At 33.1% G+C, this 25025-nt stretch overlaps 1 protein-coding gene across 1 annotated transcript in view; it reads right to left on the bottom strand.

The window, feature by feature from the left end:
- LOC136039490 (syntaxin-binding protein 5-like) overlaps positions 1–25025 on the bottom strand; it is a gene marked incomplete in the record, with an annotated part of 340696 nt that overhangs the window by 137294 nt on the left and 178377 nt on the right. The window contains 3 exon segments of the mRNA XM_065723280.1: positions 7013–7196; positions 18814–18956; positions 21012–21131. Of these exon segments, the coding sequence (XP_065579352.1) occupies positions 7013–7196; positions 18814–18956; positions 21012–21131 (447 nt within the window).

Here is a 25025-nt window from a genome sequence, read left to right as displayed (position 1 = left end):
TAACAAGATTAGCATTTTATGTCTTGATTAATGTTTACTGTGAACTAGATTAGTGTGTTGTGTTTTATGATTAGTGTTTTTATTTTATAACTAAAACTCTTTCCCGTTTTCAATGGAGAGCAAACCGAATTCTAGCTATTAGTGGGTGTTATGGATTACAAGATATGGATAACAAGATTAGCATTTTATGTCTTGATTAATGTTTACTGTGAACTAGATTAGTGTGTTGTGTTTTATGATTAGTGTTTTTATTTTATAACTAAAACTCTTTCCCGTTTTCAATGGAGAGCAAACCGAATTCTAGCTATTAGTGGGTGTTATGGATTAATGGACCCCCTCTTAATTTATATTTTACTTATTTATAGATTAATATAAATTTAGTTTATTTATTTATATATTATATATTTTTATATTTATTTCATTAGTTTAAATATTATATATTTGCATATTTTTTTTATTTATTTGTTTATTATATATTTATGGATATTTATTTCTATATTATATATTTGTATATTTACTTAATTATTTATATATTATATATTTATACACAATTATTGATTTATGTATATTTTATTATATTTCATTTTATTTATATTTAGAAACCTATTTTTTATAGGTTCCTACTTATTTAGAAACCTATATAATTATTTTTCCGCATGTTTTAGTTTTAATAATATTTTTATTTTCTTTGAAAATATTTGTTAAATAAATTGTTCTAAATCTAAAAAAAAAGAACTCAAGTAAAAAAAATTATAATGTAAATTTTCCACGTTGATGCATAGAATTATAGCATGAGAAAAAAAAAACTTAAGTGTATGACACTAATTAAACAGTTCGTGGTAACGAACTGTAAGTAAGGAGCGACCCGGCTCTATAGTAACCAAACCTCTAGAAAACGGAATTTTGATACCAATAAATATGTCAAAATAATTGAATTCTTATGGTGATTTCAAATATATAAGTTTCATTAAATTTAGTGTTAACCATCAAAGGTTACGAGCCCGAGAAAATTTGGCTGAATTTTGAAAAAAAGGGGTAAACACTCCCTAAAAGTATTATAGTGTTTATGAAAATCACACCATCATATTCAGCATATCAGACTATTGTAGAGGTTTTAAAGTCCTATCTGCAAAAATGTGGAATTTGAATTTATTCCCAGAAGAAAGATCACGGATACGTGTTAATTTGTTGTTGTTTTTTTCCCAAAGATGACCGTATCAGGTCAGTTGCCCTAGAACGTTGGGCAAGGGTTCATCTAACGGAAATGAAAAGTTCTTGTGCTCTTGTTTAAGTGACAAAAGAAATTGGAGGGCAACTCGACCCCTCTCACGCCACTTTTCTCTCAAAATCATCTGATCAAAATTTTTGGATAGGCATTTCTTTCAGCATAGTTGAAAGACCCAATAGCTATGTCTTTGGAGATAACATGACCCCCCACAGTCCCTGGTCAGAGGTCCCATTGTTTACATATAGTACTTGTTATTGGGAAGTATATATACATTTTTTGGGTGGGGAGAGAAGGACAAATTTCTGGGCGGGTTTTGCACGAGGGTGATTTTTTATGGAGAGGTAAGTCTCCAGGGGTTGAACTTTTCAGGGGGAAACTTTATACTGGGGGAATTTCCCGGAATTCCTATACGAAATTTGTTTACATGTCTTGCTTTCTCTTTACCAACACAATTTTACGCGTGGAGATGTTAGGGGTAATTGTCCGAGGTAGATTTTCGCCAGGATTAGATTATCCAGATAATTTTTCCGTCGGTAGGGAGATTTTTCAGCGGAGGTGGAGCTGGATAAAAAACGACCAGAAATTAAATAAAGAAAAACTAAATTTTTCAACTAAAAGTAAGGAGCAATATTAAAACTTAAAACAAACAAAAATTATTACGTATATGAGGGGGGTTGCCCCTCCTCAACACCTCGCTCTTTACTCTAAAGTAAAAATTTTGTCCCAGTTCTTAAAAACGACCCCCAAAACACAAATATCGTTTAATTAGAAAAATAAGTAACTTTTTAAGTGCCAAAAAACTTTAGCGTGAAGAGCGAGGTGTTGAGTAGAGGCAATCTACCTCATATACGTAATAATTTCTGTTCGTTTTAAGTTTTAATGGTGCTCCTTACTGTCAGTTGAAAAAAAACTGTTTTATTTTATTTAATCTCATGCATAAATTGCACTTTCAGGGAGGCGGGAAGTACAAAACTGATTGATAAATGTTTAAATAGATAAATGTCTCTTATTACAAGAAAGAAAGGGTATATTCGAATTGAAAATTCTGAAGTGTGGGTGCTCCAAAAAACGGAGGAGGATTTGCTAAAACTTTTCCTGAAATTGCCTGCAAATTGTTTCGGGTACCCGACTGACTGACCGTCTAGGTCAATCCTTCTGATCAATGACCGTCTCAAACCGTAAGATGAGGAAAAAATGCGGTTCAATACCGCTTTTTGGGGCTGTAACGATGAGATGCCTAGGACACGTTCTGCGAGTGACGGATGACAGATTGCAAAAGATTATCCTCACTGGCTAACCGCCTAGGGCCAAACAAAATCAGGTCGTCCCTGAATGGGGTGGAATGATGTCGTAAGAAAAAAATTAAGGAAAATACGAACTTTTTGGGAGGGTGTAAAGAGGGAGTCTCTGAATAGATTGGAATAGATGATGAGTCTGCGTAGCTGTGTTGGGCTCAGGCGATTTGGTGTTGCGATGAATTGTTAGTGGCAGTAGTAGTAGCAGTACTATTGGAATTCAGCTTAGAAAAACAAAACACATTTTCATGCAATTATGTATAATAAGATAAATGGATATGTTCAAAAACTTTACGAAAAAAAACTTTTTTTCTTGGATCACATGGTCACGGGTTCAGGTCCAGCATTGAAACTTTTTTCTTTCGGTATCATTTACAGATACTGAGTATAAATTCCTTTTTTTGGATAATGATTGCATTTGTCAAGTAAAACATCGACATCGAACTATTCGATAAATACAGAATAAACGACAATACCGTTTTTCTACTAATAAATCAAAATAAAATGACATTATACAACAACGGATAAACCTTTAAATTGCTGGAATATAAACTATTTTATCATAGTACAGTTAAAAATGAAATTTGCAGTGATAAAATTGGGGAAATCTAGAACTCATGTCTGCGAGCAAAAACCTGCAAAACATAATTGTATTTCATTTCAGTTTCTCGTGCACAAATTCAGTTATTTAAGTATTTCATTCCATTTATTTACACAATTCAGTTATTCAGTTATTTATGCAAACAATTAAGTTATTTACGCAAACAAACATATTCTATTTAAGTTATTTACATAATAACTGAATTATGTACGCAAACAATCCGGGTAAAGCTATTTCCGTAATTCGGTTAAAGGACTTTTTTAGTTCCTTTCAGTCGAAAGACTTTACTCCTAGTATTTAGATAAACATATTAATTAACATAATTAACTAATTTATCATTTGACAGTTTAGACACGGTTGCCTGAATGTACATGAACTTTTATGTTTTTCTTTATCAAGTAACTATTTTTTTTAGTTTCAAGTGTTACTACATACTGTTGTAAATAGATGTATTTTTTGGAGGTAACACCATACCCCCCTCCCCATATTAATGAGGTTCTTGAGTTTTCATCAATTTTTTTTTCACAAATTATTCACTCCATTGGAAAAATATTAGTCAGAAAAGAAACTGTTCCAAGGAAATAACTTCTTTTTTTTTGTAATTAATAACAAGACATGAAAGGTACATGAATAATGCTAACAACAAACATTCATATCTGGAAAGCTGTAAAATATTTTTCATTGTCACTACGTTTTCCAATTGTAAAAAAAGGATTAAGAATTAATTGTTTATCTACTGTCATATATAATTTAATATAGACTTGCCAGGGATTTAGACAATCCTGTATGTGGAGAGCTTTCTTTAGGGAAAAAAAGTAAAATGAAGTTACTTGAGTGGTGGGAATAAAACACTGATTCATAGAATATAACTTTCGTGTTTTTTTTCTTTCCTTTTTTTTTAATAAACAGTGACTTTAATGGAGAAATAGAAAATAATAAAATTATTGTAAAACTTAATAAGCAGAAGGTGGATATTATGCTAAGGAGAATTTTGTATTTATTCAAATCCCTGCAGAGAGAGTATTCAACAAAAAAGCGATCACCTGCATATTTTTGACTTGAATTCTACTGGAATATTTTATTTCGAGTACACTATTTTGTTCTTAGATATGACAGCTCATAGCAGAGTTACCCCAATGGGCTATTATAGCATGATTGTGGGAAAACAAAATGCCGAATGATAAGGGAAAAGCTTTAATACACTACCCAGAGACTTAGTCGACGTGGTAAGGACGAATAAAAAACTTCAGAAGAATTTATCCCAGATACAAAATAAGGATCCCCCTTTGATAAACATTTGGCTGAAAATTTGTTTCACATCAAGTATAAAAGGTATCAGTGGCAAAAACCAGCTATTTCTAGAGTTAATGAATAAATATCAAAGGAAAATATTATCTGGTAAAACACGATGGCAGTAGTGATGTTTCGAAATAGAGACATCATTAGAAGATGCAAATGTAAATGGAGCTCTAGGACAACGAATATTGCGCCTCCTGGAACACAAGAACACTGATGCCTAGAATAGGCAGTAAATATTGCGCCTCCTGGAACACAAGAACACTGATGCCTAGGATAGACAATAAATATTGCGCCTCCTGGAACACAAGAACACTGATGCCTAGGATAGAAAATAAATATTGCGCCTCCTGGAACACTGATGCCTACGATAGACATAAATATTGCGCCTCCTGGAACACAAGAACACTGATGCCTAGGATAGACAATAAATATTGCGCCTCCTGGAACACAAGAACACTGATGCCTACGATAGACATAAATATTGCGCCTCCTGGAACACAAGAACACTGATGCCTAGGATAGCAGTAATTCTAGCAGTTAAAAACATAAAATCTAATCGTAATAATAGAAAAAATAGCCATTTTAAAACCTTCACTAAAAAAAGTATTTTAAAAACGTAGGTAGGTATGATAATACAAAAATGGAATGAAATGTCGACTGGAACACAAGAACACTGATGCCTAGCATAGCAGTAATTCAAGCAGTTAAAAACATAAATCGAATCGTGATAATAGAAAAAATAGCCATTTTAAAACCTTCACTAAAAAAAATATTTTAAAAAAGTAGGTAGGTATGCTAATACAAAAAATGGAATGATATGTCGGCTGGAACACAAGAACACTGATGCCTAGGATAGCAGTAATTCAAGCAGTTAAAAACATAAAATCTAATCGTGATAATAGAAAAAATAGCCATTTTAAAACCTTCACTAAAAAAAGTATTTTAAAAACGTAGGTAGGTATGATAATACAAAAAATGGAATGATATGTTGACTGGAACATAAGAACACTGATGCCTAGGATAGCAGTAATTCAAGCAGTTAAAAACATAAAATCTAATCGTAGTAATAGAAAAAATAGCCATTTTAAAACCTTCACTAAAAAAAGTATTTTAAAAAACGTAGGTAGGTATGATAATACAAAAAATGGAATGATATGTCGACTGGAACACAAGAACACTGATGCCTAGGATAGCAGTAATTCAAGCAGTTAAAAACATAAAATCTAATCGTGATAATAGAAAAAATAGCCATTTTAAAACCTTCACTAAAAAAAGGTATTTTAAAAACGTAGGTAGATATGATAATACAAAAAATGGAATGATATGTCGACTGAAGTATTAATAGTTATAACTTGAGACCGGGTTCAGTTTTAAATGATAAACTTTATTCTAAATCGTATCATATAGTAAATAATAATTTAAAATTTTATGCAGAACAGGTTCAAGCTATAAAATAGTTAAATTGGACACATACGATGCGATATGCTTAATCTTGCATGAATATTCTCAGTCTTGCAAACTAAAAATTTACGAGCTTTCCTTCTCAAAATGACACTCATTACACAAGGCAAATCCTTATTTTAGGCACACTAAAGTTAAGATATTTTTGATGCTGTGGCCTTTTTCTTGGACGATCGGATTCTAGAATTCCAATTTCCATCGAGAATCCAATTGTAAAAATCTGATGGAAAAAACTGACCTGTTATTCGGACTCGTAAACAAAAAGTGTTTCCGTCGAGCAGGATCACAAAATTGGATTGTTAAAGGGGACGTATCAATTTATATTACGATGCGGTGTCACGAAATTTAAATGATTTTATCACGCAAGTAATATACAGGGAAAAATGATATATATATATATATATATATATATATATATATATATATATATATATATATATATATATATATATATATATATATATATATATTACATACACAAAACAAACAAAATATGCAGCAACAAAACATAAACTAGAAAAAAAACCTAAAACTCGTTATTTAAGAAAATCATCATGATACCTCAGACCTACTCAGACGAACCTTCCAATATTATATATATGTTTAATTAGCACCAACTTTTAAAAGATTCCAAAATTTAAAAAACGACGAAGAACATCGTCATTAATGGAAAAAAAAAAGCTAAACTTCAATATAAAATATTTTGTCTACTTTTCATTTTAACCCGCACTTGGGATGTGGAACGTTAGATTATACATGGCAGAATAACTGTTGATATTAAAAATTCTTTGACGATCCGAAGACTCAAATCCAGAATTCGGACTAGAATTCAACTAGCCCTTCAATATAAATAATGTTCAAGGGGTTTCCAAGCATAAACACTTGAATTAGATAATAAATACATATCTAATAAATTTGGATAAAATAGCAATAGAGTCTGTCAGACGACAGACAATTATGCAAAACTACAGCCCTTTTGTATCTTTTTTTTTTTCAGAAATAGTAACAGCAACTTTCAAATGTAATCTTCGGAGTAGATCAATAAGAGCAAAAACTGGCCTAATACAAACAAGACTTAGTTAAGTCTAATCGACAAAAACAATCGAAAAAAGGTACATAAATGCTTACATAGTCAAAAGTGGGAGACCGGCATTTTTCATCCCCTGAAAGTTCATTTGTCCTTTTTGGTGATCTGGGAAGACGATTGTAAGGATCTATGGAACTATATAATTCAGAGGTCGTCATATTCAAAAGGACCGTCCGCTGAATGAAGTCTATAACTACTAAGCCTCGTTCATGACCGTATGCCAACCTGAAAATGCATAGATAAAAAAAAAATACAGGTAGAATAGAGAGGATGAATACAGGAGTGGTCCAGTTCTCATATATGTTGTTTTACTGAAAGTACTACTAACAACTCAATGTACCCCCCCCCCGACTTAAGCCAACACATACGCACACTTGTACTTCACCTCTAATCTATTCAAAACTTCGTTATTACTCCACCCATAAAGTTCCCATTTCCTTCAATTCTTCCTTATAACCTCCTGGGACACGACCAGCTTTTTGTTTGGCCCGAGATGGATGGATAAGAACCACGATCTTTGGCAACTTGCCATCCTTCATTCATGAAATTTGGACTAACCCTCTTAGCCTTACCCCTAGAAAATAGAATTGAACCACATTTTTAGAAAAATAATACCTTCATGAGTGGACCCACGGCCCAAAGAAGGGCACAAGAAGATAATTACGAGTTTTTAATCCCTCTCCCCATCTGCTGATACAGAATAATGAGTTCTTAATTACTTTGAAATACTTTATACTATTTATTTTATACTAAGCCAATGAAACTTTTAGGAATAAACTTACAAAATGACTAAAATAATACCAGCAAAAGCTAATAAACAATCAATCTTGGAAATTTAGCCTAATAAATTAAGAATATAAATGGCTAAAATGGGGCCAGAAAAACCTAACATACAGCCAGTTTTGGCAAGTAACCAAACTGTGTTTTAAATGTTTTTATGTATTTATAAACATATAATTTTATAGTGTTATTCGTTGTGAAATTGAGCTAGGAAATACTTTCTGATATTGAATTGTACTTCAATTAAGTGTTACTGAAAGATATTTTGTCATGATGTATTTCAAAATTATTTTAGATATTCTTTGTAAAAATTACTGGTTAAAAAAATTTGGTCGGTCTCTCTCTCTCCCCCTGCCTTTGTGTCTGACTTTGTGTTTGTCAGTATTTGTATCGCTCTTGTAAATTTATATATATATATATATATATATATATATATATATATATATATATATATATATATATATATATATATATATCTATATATATAAAAATAAGTTGTCTGTGTGTGGATCTGTGGATGGATCAGGTGACGTCATGTTTGTTCGCATATGACGTCTGAATTATTTCACAAAAAAAACTAAAAAAAAACTAAAAAAAGGTAAAAATCTAATAACTAAAAAAAAACTGAAAAAAATAAAAAAAAGGCAAAAACTACAAAAAAAATAAAAACTAATAAAAAAACTAAAAAAGCTAAAAAACTAAAAAAACTAAAAAACTAAAAAAAGGTAAAAAACTAAAAAAAACTAAAAACTAAAAAAGAAAAAACTAAAAAAAGGAAAAAACTGAAAAATAAAAGAGAAAAAGAAAACTAAAAAAATATGAATAAATATATATAAAAATAAGTTGTTTGTGGGTTATGTCTGTCTGTCTGTCTGTCGAGTGACGTCGTGTTTGTCCGCATATGACGTCTGAATTATTTCACACTAATACAAAAGAAGAAAAAAAACTAAAAAAGGTAAAAACTACAAAAAAAAACTAAAAAGAAAAAAAACTAAAAAAGCTAAAAAACTAAAAAAAACTAAAAAAAGGTAAAAAACTAAAAACTAAAAAAAAACTGAAAAAACTAAAAAAAGGCAAAAACTAAAAAAAAACTAAAAACTAATAAAAAAACTAAAAAAGCTAAAAAACTAAAAAAACTAAAAAAACTAAAAAAGGTAAAAAACAAAAAAAACTAAAAACTAAAAAAGAAAAAACTAAAAAAAAGGAAAAAACTGAAAAATACGAGAAAAAGAAAACTAAAAAAATATTAATAAATATAAAAAATATAAATATAAATATAATATAAATTAGCAATCAACAAAGCACCGAGACACAAATGACGAACGGGACACAGGGAGTATAAATGACGACCAGGACATAAGTAAAAAAAAAAACTAAAAAAACTAAAAAAATGGTAAAAACTACAAAAAACTAAAAACTAATAAAAAAACTAAAAAATCTAAAAATCTAAATAAACTAAAAAAGAAAAAAAAGAAAAAAGGAAAAAAATAAAGGAGAAAAACAAAACTAAAAAACGAATGTATATACAGACCGGGACACCGGGATACAAATGACGACCGGGACACAGGGAATATAAATGACGACCGGGACACAGGGACACAACTACAATGGGGACGCCGGGGGGCACAGGGGGATATAAATGACGACCGGGACACCGGGACACAAGGAATATAAATGACGCCCGGGACACTCAAAGAGAAATCACAGACTGGAACACCGGGACACAAATGACGACCGGGACACAGGGAATATAAATGACGACCGGGACACAGGGACATAACTACAAAGGGGACGCCGGGGTGCACAGGGGGATATATAAATGACGATGGCGACTCAGGGAATGGTCGATTAGCAATCACCATCAACAAAGCTCAAGGGCAATCATTAGAATCATGAGGTATAGATCTGAATACGGATTGTTTTCCCATGGACCATTATATGTTGCATGTTCAAGAGTCGGTAAACCTGACAATCTATTTATATGCACAGACAATGGGACAGCAAAGAATGTTGTATATTCGCAAGTTTTACGTAGTTAAAAACATATATATATATATATATATATATATATATATATATATATATATATATATATATATCTATCTATATTCACAGGTGGGACATAGGGACACAACTACAATGGCGCGTAACTAATATGGCGCGTAACGACTTACGCGCGCGGGGGGGGCTTGGGGGGGGGCGCGAAGCGCCCCCACCAACTAGGTGTTGCGGTGGCGCGAAGCGCCACCCCAACAGCTAGTACTTTTATGAAATATCAACCCACCAAAGCTTTGCAATGGCACGCGACTTGCCGTAAAAAAAAAACAATGGAAAACCTAATAGAGGCCACAATCTTGACAGGGCCTTATGAGGGTGAGGCTGTTCTTATTCCTCGTATTCCCATGATTCCAACGGATCTGCTTTTTCAATTTAAAAGATTGCAACACAGACAATGGGACAGCGAAGACTGTTGTATATTCACAAGTTTTACGTAGTTAATTTGTATTGTATCTATCTATCTATCTATCTATATAAAAACGAGTTGTGTGTATGCATGTTTGTTTGTTTGTAAAAAGAGCGTTTGCATATGACGTCATTATTAGTACATACGGCTTTGTATATGGACAGACAATGGGAAAGCCAAGAATGTTGTATATTCGCAATTTTTACGTAGTTTGAAACACATATATAAATCTATCTATATTCACAGGTGGGACACAGGGACACAACTACAATGGCGCGTAACTAATATGGCGCGTAACGACTTACGCGCGCGGGGGGGCTTGGGGGGCGCGAAGCGCCCCACCAACTAGGTGTTGGGGTGGCGCGAAGCGCCACCCCAACAGCTAGTATATATATATATATATATATATATATATATATATATATATATATATATATATATATATATATATATATATATATATATATATATATATATATATATGATTTTGTTTAAATTGCAGTAAAAACAGCAAATGAGGGGTAAGCTTTAAATTGCAAGTTAATGTATATTTTACAGTACAAAATCTTTTTAGAGGAGGGAATTAACAGAGTAATAAATTATCTGATGTCAAACTTATTGATGACTAGTCAATCCTCCCTCAACCGGTCCACACAAATTCAGTATGTCAGCTTCACCAAACCTAAATAAATTCAACCTAAAGTATAGAGTGACTTAAAACAAACATGAAAGATGTTAAAAAGACTTCCAGGGACTTAATACTGCAATGATCTGGTTCCCTATGGCAAATACCCGTCAGGTTCTGTTATCTGATAGATTTTCCATCCTAGGGTCTCCGCATTGAACATAAAAAAAGAAAAACTAAAAAAACCTCTAAAAAAGAACAAAATCTATATTTACGTCTAATTGCCAATTTAAATTTTATTCAATTCAGCAAGCTAAATCAATCTAACTAGTTTACCTAGCTTTATTTAATTATAAATTCCCTTTAGGCCTTTTTCAAGACTCAAACACATAAACAAAAGCCAAAAAAATAAATAAATAAAGCTTCTTTGACTAGCTTTATGATAATTATGTTTCCTAATTCAAATCTAACTAGGTTTTATTCTAATTAAATTGAACAAAAAAACAAATTTCTTTAACTGAAAGTAAGGAGTGACATCAAACGAACAGAAATTATTTGTTATATGAAAGGGGCTCTCCCCTCCTCAACGCCACTCTTTACGCTAACGTTTGACTCTTTATAACAAATCTACTTTTTAAAACAATAAAACTTTAGCGTAAAGAGCAAGGCGTTGAGGAGAGAATAGCCCCTTTCATATAGGGAATAGTTTCTGTTCATTTTACGTTTGAATGTCGCTCCTTACTTTCAGTTAAAACAAACTTGTTTTTCTAATTTATTTCTGAACGTTTTTCAACTAATTCAGGTTGAAATTTGGCTCACCGTACATGAAAAATTAAAACAAAATTTGCGTATTAAGTTTGGCAAATTTATTCCAGATATGAAAGGTTGCCCCCTCCTCAACACCTTGCTCTTTACGCTAAAGCTGTTTCCACTTTTAGAAAAGCTTCCTATTCTAATTAAACGGCCCCTTGTTTCAATTTTAGTAAACAGTCAAACTTTAGCGTAAAGAGTAAGGTATTGAGGACGGGACAACCCTTCATATATGGCTTAATTTGGTTTTTCAAATATTGCTGGTAAATCTGGCTCATCGTCTATGAAATATACCCCTCCCCTCACGGAAAACTCCTCCTTGGAAATTTTATCAAAATTAAAGTGCACCCTCCCCCCCTCTTTTCAAATTCCCACCAGAAAGTCCCATCCTTGCTGAGAATCCCCCTCCTTGTAAAATTTCCTGTGGACGATTCACCCTGAAAAAGTTTCCTTAGCATTCTTTCATTAGAATAAGACTTTAATCTCTATCAGTTGCTCGATCACTCCAGACATACACCCTTCCGTGGAAAATCTTTCCCAGAAAACGAAACCTGCAGAAAAAAGCCCCTGGATAATCCTCCGGAACATCTCCCCATACAAAAATTTGGCAAAGAGAGTGCAAGATAATTAAAAGGAATTTCGTATAGTAATTCTGTCAAAACCCCCAAATGTAACATTTTCCCTGAAATATTCTATCACCAGAAATTTCGCATTCCCAAGGATGGTTCTCCCGTACAAGTCCACCACAAGCATAATCTCCTCCCCCCAAAAATGGCTGCATACTTCCTAATTACAAATACTATATGTAAACAATGAGCAAAGTTCCCAACTTGCAGCTCTTCCCCTGGGACTGTGAGGGGTCATTTTACACCTAAACACCTAATTATTAGATTTTTCAGTGGCTATATAAAAAGTTCAATCGAGTGACTTCGGGAAAAAATCAGTGTCGGAGGGGGCCTAGTTGCTCTTCAATTTTTCTGGTCACTTAAAAAGCGCACTAGAACTTTTATATCTATTGGAATGAGCCCTCTCACGATATTCTAGGACCACTGGGTCGATGCGATCATCCCTGGGGAAAAAACAAATAAACACGCATCCGTGATGTTTTTTCTGGCAAAAAATACAAAATTCCACATTTTTCTAGATAGGAGCTTGAAACCTTTACAGCAGGGTTCTCTGATCCGCTAAATCTGATGGTGTGATTTTCATAAGGATTCAACGATTATTAGAGGGTGTTTCCACCTTTTTCAAAAATAGGGCAAATATTCTCAGGCTCGTAACTTTTGATGGATGATAAGACTAAACTTGATGAAATTTATATTTTTGAAATCAGCGGAAAAATCCAATTCTTTTGATGTATCTATTGGTATCAAAATTCCATTTTTTAGAGGTTTGGTTACTATTGATCCGGGTCGATCCTTACTTTACAGTTAAACACCACGAAATGTTTGATTACCAGATCCAAGCTTAGTTAATCTGGTTAAGATTCGACCTAATTGCATTGCATTTGAATTAGCTAATTCAAGTCTAACTAGTTTGTCTATTGTACTGAAATGAAAATTTACTTAAGGCTGTTCTACGGACTTAAGCACATAGACAAAGACAAAAAAGATTAAGCAATTTCTAGGTTAAAAAAATTAAACAGCTACCTTATTTAAAGTTAACGAAATAAAATATATTATACTAACTTAATTACCTTGCCTAATTTTAACTAGACCTACGTTGCCTGGGCAACGTGAAGTGTTGCGGCAACCTTTGTCCGGCTTTGCCGATTAAAGTGTTGCGAGAGCAACACTTTGGTTTTGTTTCTTCGCTATCGGTTAAATGCTGAAGTTGTCAGCCTATCGAAGCTTTTAAAACAGTATGTTCAAAGAAGAACGTAATCAGTAATCACATGATCACACCCCAGCGTTGAAAAAACAACAACAAAAGAATATTGAAAGAAAGGACTAAATTGACTTTGCAGCCAGTTGAACATTATCTTTTTCAATCGTAGACATCGTAACGGATGAAAACTAGGAACAATATCTTGTATAATCTAGTTGGTATTAATTATAAAACTATCCGGAGCTTTTCAGGATCAAAATACCATAGATGACATTCTATTAATTATTACGAAACTACCTCATTGTTTTGTATTATCGTTTGTACCCGTTGCGTAACATCTTAATTCTAGGTTACAGTGATTGATAGACCATCGATATGAACTTTCTTACCGACAGATTTACAGGGATCGAATACAATGTGCACCAATTTGGACAAATTTCTAGCCTAAAGTGAACCGATTTTTACTTACAAGTCCCTCTCCCGAAATAGATATCAAGTTCAACCGGAAACAAATAATGGGTACACCAACAAGCAAAAGTTGCAAACTCCTCATCTCTGAAAATGATTGTAACCTAACAGCCGATTATTACTTACTAGGCCCCTACATGTCACTTTGCAGCCGGTTGAACTTTATCCTTTTCAATCGTAGACATCGTGACGAATGGAAACTTGGAACATTATCTTATGTAATCTAGTTGGTATTATAAAGCTATCTGTAACTTTTCAGGATCAAAATACCAGCAGGGACCCATAAATTTCCTGTAATGACTCGCCATCCAGGATCGCTTATTATTGGATGGCGAGTCATTACAGGAAATTTATGGGTCCATGATTCCATAGATGTGTACCAATTTGCACAAATTTGTAGCCCCTCGTGAGCCTCCTCTAGCAACCGATTCTTACTTACAAGTCCCTCTCCCGGGATATACATCCAAGTTCACCGGAAACAAATAATGGGTACACCAACTAGCAAAAGTTCCAAACCCCTTGTCGCTGAAGTCATTGTAGCCTAACAGCCGATTATTACTTACAACTCCCCTACATGTCTTACAATCGGGAACCAAGTTGTTCTTACCATCAATTACACCAGAAACAGATAATAGGTACACCAATCAGCAAAAGTTGCAAACCTCTCATTGCCAAAGATGATTATAAGCTAATAATCGACTGTTGCTTGGAAGTCCCCTACATATCTCACAATTGGTATCGGCCTATTTTTGGTTCAAGTTTGTACCTTACCACTGAAGTTGTCAACCCCTTGAAACTTTCAAACTGGTGTATGTCATGAAGGAATTTTTGTAACAAAAAATGGATGACATATACTTTGATCAGCTCAGCAAGGTCTATCGATTGTCATTGAAAAAAAAATTCTATCTGTCTTAGTTCAAAAGTTGACTTTTTTGCCGGAGGCCAACTTTCTAACACCACCACTTAGAAAGGAGCAAAGGATAAGCTCTAATTTCTTTAGCAATGAGAGAACTTTTAAAGTTTAAGAGGTATATCTGATACCATTTCTCTATTGCAATCCCAAGTAAAAAAAAAAGAATGGTAAAGTCAGCTGAAATCACGAACAGAAATGGCTAGAAACAATAGATGGCAGCACTTTCGGACCCGTGGGAAAATCGCACTTTTTTGTTTCTGTAAATTTTTCTATTTATCACTCAAAGAAGATATATTGGCTGTGGGGCCGGGGAACTACCGCATATATTTAACACTTATAGATTTTAGTCCATCTTCAATTTGAAACTGGTGCCTGCCTGCTTGCCTGCTAGAACGGAGCTTTCCACTCGAAAGCAGAAACATGGTTTGATGAAACGAAAGCTTGGCTGCACAACTTCAGATACTCCTCTCTGACATAGGCTATATAACTCCACTTCACTTCGCACACCATAGGCTCTGGCTCGAGGACAAGCAAAAACCATCCTTTTTGGCCCCAGGCAAGAGTTCTACGGAGCTTTCCAAAATGTAATGTCATATTCATCAATCCGGCCTGAGGTCCACACTTTCCGTAAAAACCGCACAGGTTAGACCCTTACCAGTTTCCAGGAATAAGCTGAGATCGGCGGCATAGGAAAAAAAAAAAAAAAAAAAAAAAAAACCGGGACAAAACCAAAGTGTTGCTCTCGCAACAGAATTAAATGATACTTTAAGCTACTCTTCAGTGTCACGTATAGAAAAAAAAATTCGCACAAGAACAAGCCCATTAATTTTATAGTTAATAGTAACTATTAATAGTAATAGTAAAATTAATAGTAATAATTCTGAAGGCCACTGTCTCCGTTCATCCAACCGTTCCTTCATTGTCCCCAAGTGTATCTCTAGTTCCGTCCAGCGATCCGCAATTTGTAAATCTATACTTCAATGGAATTTAATACACTCCAGTGTCGAGCTATCCACAAGTTTTCGGACGATATATAACAATGTGCTAAAATCTTGATATTATATTTCTCTAAATGTTTATTCAATTTGCTTTAATTACCCACGTTTTCTCTTTTCTTTTTTTTCTCTTCTTCATTTTCATTTTTTTGTTGTTGTTTTGGTCCTTAACAAGTTCGTTTCTAGGATCTTTATTATTATTGTTGTTATGTGTTTTTTTTTAAATAGTAATAATTTTTTTTTTAATAATAAACTACCTAATTTACAACCAATCAAATCAAGAATTATTTGACTAGTTTATCTAATCTCATCTACAGTAAAATTTACATAAAAATTATTCCCTAGACTCAAACACCTTAAAAAAATCACAAAAATCACAAAAATGTTCCGATACCAGATGACAGCTACATTAAGATCAAAACAAGCGACATATATTCTTATTTAGGCTAATAATTAATTAAAAAAAAAGTTTTTATTGTGGAAGTAAATATCCAAGTTCCAACTTAAAAAGAAAAAGAAACTATTAATTCATAAATTGTTGTACAACTATCCACTTGATCGATCTTTTCGCTGCCCAACTGCCATCATCTATTCAACTTCAAGTATTCCCAGTCTAAGCAACTTGGTCTTCTTAACATTAAATAAACCCTGAACTCTCAGAACCTCCAAAAGGAGACGCAATCATGGTTAATTCTTGATAGAACTTAGTTCTAGGTTATTACCAATTGTATTAATACCAACCAGAAGTAACAAACTGAATAGTTTCTCAGAAATTGAGAATTAACATTTTTCAAAAAATATTTTTAATAAATCTTTGGTCTTTTAACAATGATCTTGGAGGACAGAGACTAAAAGTATCTCAACTCAAAAGCGAACTAAATTTTCAAAAAAATTCTTTCATTAAATCCCTTTTTCATCAAACGACTTGAAATTTTGAAAACAAAGCTAAATAATTGTTCTCAATATTATTTCTTAGAATTTCTGAGAAAAATTTTCAGGATAATGCTTATTCTATAATTATTTCCAACCCCTCACATCATTTTTGTAACACCTAACATTCAAAATCTCCCTTACCCAATTTACTTCTGTTTATTCATGTTCAAAGTTTATTTCACGAAATACTCTGGGGATCAAACCGCTTTTGAAGATAAACAAGTTACTGAATCATAGTAATAGTGAGAGAACTGAGGCTAGTAAATCATTAAGGAATACAGACGGCACATTTTTTTTCATAATCAGTGACAGATAGCATACTTCCTTTTTTCATTTTCTGGGTATAGAAATTTATACTTTAACGTTTGTCTAGCAGAATACAAATCTTTATCCTGGCTGAAAGAAATCAAGGGAGGGGATTGATATGCAAGTCATGATAAAAGCAAAGTAGTTTCGAGGCAGTAATAATAGGCAGTATTTTTTTTCCTGAACAAATAAATGATTGGGATGGATGAGGAGAGTGCGTAGCTGCGATAGCCTTTGGCAGCTTTGTGCAGCAATGAGTTAGTAGTAGCAGCAATGAAATAAAATGTATCTCGGCTAGTTTTCTAACAAAAATTACAAGTGAAAACACCTACAGTGAAAGTACATCTGGAAGGGCTAAAACAGTAGCATCAATTCACGAATATTTAGTGGGGGGCATATTGACTTTTTGAAAATTTAGGAGGGGCGAAAAAGTATAATTTTTTCAACTTTTCGAATAGAAATACGAAAAAAAAGACATTTGTCCAATGAAAATACCAAAAAGCCATTTATATGAGATTGTTACCCAAAAAATGTGTTTTTCAAAATCTAGGGGGGATATATGCCTTCAACTGCATCATTCACGCCCCCTCCTCCAACTAATGGCACCGGGCTAAAGTAATTTCAAATTTCGGATCTAAAAAAATTTATAATTATGCTTTAATTTCATTGTTCATTAGTATTCTTTGACATTTTGTACAAGTTTTTGGAAAAGCAAAACGAAAGCATCCTTTCACAAGCCTGATCAATATTCATGTTGATCAGAGGTTAGTAATCTAATAAAAGCAAGTTCAACCAAAAAATCATCAGCTGGATTCTTAGAGAGAAGAAAAAGCTCGATTTACTGGCTTCTTGGCCAGCAAAAGGGCACTTCAAGCCAGCGTGGGTGTCTGGCAGTTACAAATGGCACCCTTAAATGAGCCGCCTTTCCAAGATGAACTTCCACTGATTTTTGGCCTCGCCCCCTGCTTGCTTTGCTTAATTAGGCTGTTTCATCAGACCTTTAAGATAAAATATTAATTTCTAAACAGAAAATTCAGTTTTTGTTTTTGACAGAATTTTAGAGCATGATCAGTCATTTTCAATTATGGTTTTTTCCAAATTCTATATGGTTATTCTATAACCTATTATATTCTCTATGATTGTTTACTTCATGATTTTAAAGCTATTTATGATATATTCTAATAAAGACATATTTACGATGACTGTTCATGCGTTGTTTAACTTTTCACACAGTGCTGTTTATGAGCATACCTCCGAAGTTTACAAAAAAAAAAAAAAAAAAAAAAAAAAAAAAAAAAAAAAAAAAAAAAAAAAAAAAAAAATCTCTGTGTGTGCATAAAACTCACTGTTTTGTACGCTCCTAGATATTCGTAACATAAAAATTTTATCTTTCAACACTTTTTTCAGCAAACTTTACTTGTAGATTAATTCTTGAGATATTAAATTTGATATCGATTAAAGACAGAGTATATATATATATATATATATATATATATATATATATATATATATATATATATATATATATATATATATATATATATATATATATATATATATATATATATATATATATATATATATATATATATATATATATATATATATATATATATATATATATATATATATATATATATATATATATATATATATATATATATATATATATAATTTATGCCTAAGTAATGCCTGTTGGGAATATAGAGCACAGTACTTACAAGCCATAGGCAATATTGATCGCCAATGAAGTTAGAGCCCGTCTATTTTCCCCATCGACACTGCTAGTTGGTAATGTAATTACTTCAGCTTGATACCCAGGAGTTTTTCTCACCGGGCCTGTTTTGGGCCGTAAAAACCCTGCCTAAAAGGAGAACGTTAAAGTGAAAGAAAAAGGAACTGTCAAACATCTTTTAACAGTTAAATCAAACAAGATATAATAATTCTATGTTACATATAGATAAGAAAGAAGAAATGCATTTGGTATTTGAGCGATTCAGAAGCCATTTATATAAATTTCAAATTTAGATTTTTAAAATATTGCTCAATTACCATATATAACAATTTTCATTTCAATTCTTAATTATTCCAAGGTTTTGCTAATATTATTTTCAACTGTAGGGAATTTTCATTATTTCCTACAGTTTTCATATCATTCTCCATTTCTTTTGACACGATCTTTTCCTGCACTTGCAACAAAACTAGGGACATGGGACCTATTTCTTTGACCCTTGGGATCAGTCGTAGAATATTACCAGAGACTTTTCCATCGTTTTAAACTTCTTAAAAATCAGAAAAAACTGGTTTTATCAGTTTTATCGTTCATTTACCAGAAAAACTAAATTACGATTGCCGTTAACAAAATGAATGTAAATGAATGAATGTAAACAAACCTCTAATCCATAAAAAAAACTTGAATAAATGTATACAGACAAGTTAAAAATCCGCACAAGCGAAGACACATACGCAAAAGTACATTCAAGTGACAATAAAATACATATAATTTAAGCGAATACAAAAAAAAAATACAACCCTGAATATCAGGAAGCCGTCCTGGCCGAGTGGATTGGTGCGCTGGATTCAGGATCCTTCGTCTGAGAGGACGCGGGTTCGAATCCCAGTGTACCCAATTATTTAGTTTGGGACGGGAGTCAGTGGCGTGACTCTGTAAGCTTAACCAAAGTCGACCCAGCTCTAAATGTGTACCTGGAGAAACCTGGGGAAGGTAAACAGGAAGGGTGTGCGAAAGCACAGGATGGTTGGCCCCCAGCCCCCCATTGCACTTCTTGGCTGAAGGGTCAAGAAACGGAGATCAGCATCCCCGGTTGGGACTGTAAAGTCTAATGCCGTATCTTTTACCTTTATATCAGGAAGCACTAGCAATATTTTATGTCATTAATTCAATAAGAAAACATTTTTGGAAAAAAAGGCGACATTAAAACCAAAAACGAATGACTTGAAATAATTAGTCGAACAGAAAACTCGGAAAATACTATGAATGAAAGCTAACGAACTATAACTGAATACAATGAAACTGAAATGATTTAAACTGAAAATAAACTGAACTTATCACAAACAAGAATAGGATTATCCCCTTCAACCCATTCAAAAGCTACGGTTAGTTGCAATTCCCTAAATTTGTCATATAATTCTCCTATTTTTCCTGTTTTGTCACATCATCCTGTCTCTGCTTGTACAAAGCTAGGGACAGAGAATTGTTTTCTCTAACCCAAGGGACAGGTCTTGAGAAACGATTATTGGCCATTCCATCGTTTCTTTTGATTTCGTAAATGTCACAATGAAACTATTTTTGTCCGTTTTATTGGTTTTATTTACTAAATAAAACTATTTAGAAAAAATATTATTATAATAATATTATTTATTATTACAAAAATAAATATTTATAAAAATAAATATTATTATAAATATAATAATTAATTATTAATTATTATTAATATAATTAATTATTAATTAATATAATTAATCATATTATTAATATAATTAATTATTATTAATATAATTTATAAAAATAAATATTATTATAAAAATTATTAACAAAAATATTATTGTTTAATTTTAAATTATTTAGAAATAAATAAAATTATTTAAAATAAAATTATTATACTGGTTTTATTTACGTTTTATCCGTTTTATTTACTAAAAAAAAGATGTAAAAGCCTTTAAAAGAGTAATAAAAGAGATTTAAGCAATGTATAGAAAACTTAATAACATTAATAAGATAAAATTGATTATAAAATCGCAAATAAAAAAAGCTGAAAGTATTTTTTTTAGTAAGTTTTTTAAGTAAGTTGTCAGAACCAAGGATAGTAGTTCGTAAATTGTTATCAAGTATTCAGGGGTAAATCCAGGAAAGGACAGTTCAAGTTGACCCTGTGTGTATAAATAAATGGATTCGTACTTGCTTGCAGTGATTTTCTTCTAGTTGACTTTTTCCATTTTGTTTTTTGACGAGATCAAAATCTGATTGGAAAGATGATCCAATATCTGGGGAATCACACACACCTGGAACTTCTATAACCTGTAAAAAATCATGTGACAAATGTGAAGAAAAAGAAGAAAAGACCACTTTCTGATCCTGGTACTTTCTGCTCCTGTTTGAGTGCTTTTATAAGAGCTGCACCCTGTCGACTCATACGAAATTGTTTTGTTAATGTTAAATATCTATTTACCTAGAAAAAATGACTTCAAAGCAATCATGATATTACCACCTTTATTTTCTCCTTTTACATTCCCTTCTTTATTTACTGTTAAATAAAAAAACAAGTTTTTTTAACTGCAAGTAAGGAGCGACATTAAAACTTAAAACGAACAGATATTATTCCGTATATGAAAGGCGATGTCTCCTCCTGAACGCCTCGCTCTTTACGCTATAGTTTGACTCATTCTCACAACTCTACTTTTTAAAACAATAAAAGAAACTTTAGCGTAAAGAGCGAGGCGTTGAGGAGGGGAGAACCTTATTATGAAATTACTAAAGATACTTTAGCGTAAAGAGCAAGGTATTATAAAGGAGACAAACCCCCTTATATACGTTATATTTTCTGTTCGTTTTAAGTTTTAATGCCGCTCATTACTTCCAGTTGAAAAAAAAATAATTTATTTTCTCATTGTTTTTTTTTTTCAAATAATGCTAGAAAATCCTGCACCCCCTTCATGGAAATTCTCTACCCTCATGATGAATTTCTCCATGGAGAGATCCTCCCACTTAACCCCCACCCCACGACCCACCCCCTACGCAACGCGAAAAAGTCACCCTTAAAACGTCTCTAAACTTCATAATAACAATTACTATATGTAAACAATGATCAAATTTTTTTAACTTACAGCCCCTACCCTGGGGACTGTGGGGGATTAAGTCGTCCCCAAAGACATTGTTATTAGGTTTTTCGACTAAGTTAAACAAAATGGCTATCTCAAATTTTGATCTAGTGAAAAGACCTTGGGAAAAAATTTGCGGAGGAGGGGACATAGGTACCCTCCATTTTTCGGTCACTTACAAAGGGCACTAGAACTTTTAATTCTCGTTAGAATGAGCCCTCTTGCGACATTCTAGGACCAATGGGTCGATTCGATCACCCCTGGGAAAAAAACAACAAATGAACACGCATCCGTGATCTGTCTTCTGGTCAAAAATAAAAATATAAGACTCCACATTTTTGTAGATAGGAGCTTGAAACTTCTACAGAAGAGTTCTCTGATACGCTGAATCTGATGGTGTTATTTTCGTTAAGATTCTATGACTTTTAGGGGGTGTTTTCCCCTATTTTCTAAAATAAGGCAAATTTTCTCAGGCTCTTAACATTTGATGAGTAAAACCAAACTTGATGAAAACTAAACTTATATATTTAAAATCAGCATTAAAATGCAATTTTTTTGATGTAGCTATTGGTATAAAAATTCTGTTTTTTAGAGTTTTGGTTACTATTGAGCCGAGTCGCTCCTTACTACAGTTCGTTACCACGAACTGTATGATATTTTTTTACCACTTTTGCAGGACTAATGTAGCCCTTTACAAGAAAGCAGACAAATGAGCAGCCTGACAGGGTGAGAGACAAACTTTGGAGAGGGCTAATTTGATTGGAAATTGAAAGTCCTAATTCATTTTTTAAAGATCAAAAGAGATCGGAAGGCAAAGAGCCCCCCTCCGCGACCTATTTTCCTAAACTAATCTGATAAGAACTTTGAGATGGCCATTTTTTCAAACAGTTCGTGGTAACGAACTGTAGTAAGGAGCGACCCCGCTCAATAGTAACCAAAACTCTAAAAAATGGAATTTTGATACCAATACATACATCAAAAGAATCGCATTTTAATGCTGATTTTAAATATATAAGTTTCATCAAGTTTAGTCTTACCCATCAAAAGTTACGAGCCTGAGAAAATTTGCGTTATTTTAGAAAATAGGGGGAAACGCCCCCTACAAGTTATAGAATCTTGACGAAAATTACACCATCAGATTCAGCGTATCAGAGAACCCTACTGTAGAAGTTTCAAGTTCCTATCTACAAAAATGTGGAATTTTGTATTTTTTGCCAGAAGGCAGATCACGGATGCGTGTTTATTTGTTTTTTTGTTTTTTTTTGTTTTTTTTCCCAGGGGTGATCGTATCGACCCAGTTGTCCTAGAATGTTGCAAGAGGGCTCATTCTAACGGAAATGAAAAGTTCTAGTGCCCTTTTTAAGTGACCAAAAAATTGGAGGGCACCTAGGCCCCCTCCCACGCTAATTATTTTACCAAAGTCAACAGATCAAAATTCTGAGATGGCCATTTTATTCAGCGTAGTCGAAAAACCTTATAACTATGTCTTTGGGGACGACTTACTCCCCCACAGTCCCCGTGGGAGGGGCAACAAGTTACAAACTTTGACCAGTGCTTACATATAGTAATGGTTATTGGGAAGTGTACAGGCGTTTTCAGGAGGATTTTTTTGGTTAGGGGAGGGGTGAGAAGAGGGGGATATGCTGGGGGAACTTTCCATCGATAGTTTGTCATGAAGGAAGAAAATCTCCACGAAGGGAGCGCAGGATTTACTAGCATTATTTAAAAAAAAACAATGAAAAAATAAATATGAAAAAGTTCTTTCAGCTGGAAGTAAGGAGCAGTAATTGAGTAATAAGGAGGAAGTAATTTGAGGGGCTCACCTCCTCCTAATACCTCGCTCTTTACGCCAAAGTATTTTTAGTAATTTCAACTATTTATTCTACGGCTTTTGTGATTCTGGGGTCATTCTTAATGAATTGGGACAAAATTTAAGCTTTAGTGTAAAGAGCGAGGATCTGACAAGGGGGCGAACCCCCTCATATGTGTAATAAAAATATGAGAATACAAAAGTTCTTTACGTAAGCTAATTTATAAGTTACGTAAATCTTTTACTAATAAAAATATTCGTAAAAAATTAAAAATTCTAGTTGCCTTTTTAATTAACCAAAAAATCGGAGGGCAACTAGGCTTCCTCCCCCGCTCTTTTTTCTCAAAATCATTCGATCAAAATTATGAGAAAGCCAATTAGCCAAAAAAAAATGCAAATTTTGTTTTAATTGTTCCTCTGCGGAGAGCCAAAATCAAAACATGCATTGATTCAAAAACGTCCAGAAATTAAATAAAAAAAAACAAGTTTTTTTAACTGAAAGTAAGGAGCGACATTAAAACTTAAAACGACCAGAAATTACTTCGTATATGAAAGAGGCTGCTTCCTCATCAACGCCCCGCTCTTTACGCTAAAGTTTTTTACTGTTTTAAAAAGAAGAATTGAGAGAAAGAGTCAAACTTTAGCGTAAAGAGCGAGGCGTTGATGAGAAAGCAGCCTCTTTCATATACGAAGTAATTTCTGGTCGTTTTAAGTTTTAATGTCGCTCCTTACTTTCAGTTAAAAAAACTTGTTTTTTTTATTTAATTTTTTAAAAGAGTCCAAAGATCATATATCGAAAATTCTAGGGTCAACACAATCCCTGAGGGCCCAGGGGTTGGCGTTGTAAGTCATGCTCTAGGGGCATATTTGGTTGTTATGGAAGGGATTCACGTATAAACTTCAGAGAGGGTATTTGATCGAAGATTGAAAGTTCTAGTTCAGTTTTTACTAGTAAAAAGAGATCGGAGGGCAACTGCCTCCCCCCAAGCCCCTCTCCCCCGAACGTATCGGATAAAATTTTAGGATAATCATTTCGTTAAAAATAGTTCAAAGGTCAGATAACAAAAACTGCGGTGTCGAAACAGCCCCCAGAACCCGGCGCAAGCATTGTAAGATATGCCCTGGGGGCGTGCATGGTTCTTATGGAAGGAATGCTCGTATAAACTTCAGAGAGGGCTCATTTGACTGGAAATTGAAAGTTCTAGTTCACTTTTTAAGTCAAGAGAGATCCAATGGCAAGTAACCCCGCCCCACGCCCTTTTTTCCAAAAATCCGTCTAATAAA

The sequence above is a fragment of the Artemia franciscana genome, chromosome 19, assembly GCF_032884065.1.
Source record: "Artemia franciscana chromosome 19, ASM3288406v1, whole genome shotgun sequence".
NCBI classification, from domain to species: Eukaryota; Metazoa; Arthropoda; class Branchiopoda; order Anostraca; family Artemiidae; genus Artemia; species Artemia franciscana.
The sequence above is the reverse complement of the archived record's forward strand: the minus strand, read 5'-3'. Positions and strand labels throughout refer to the sequence as shown.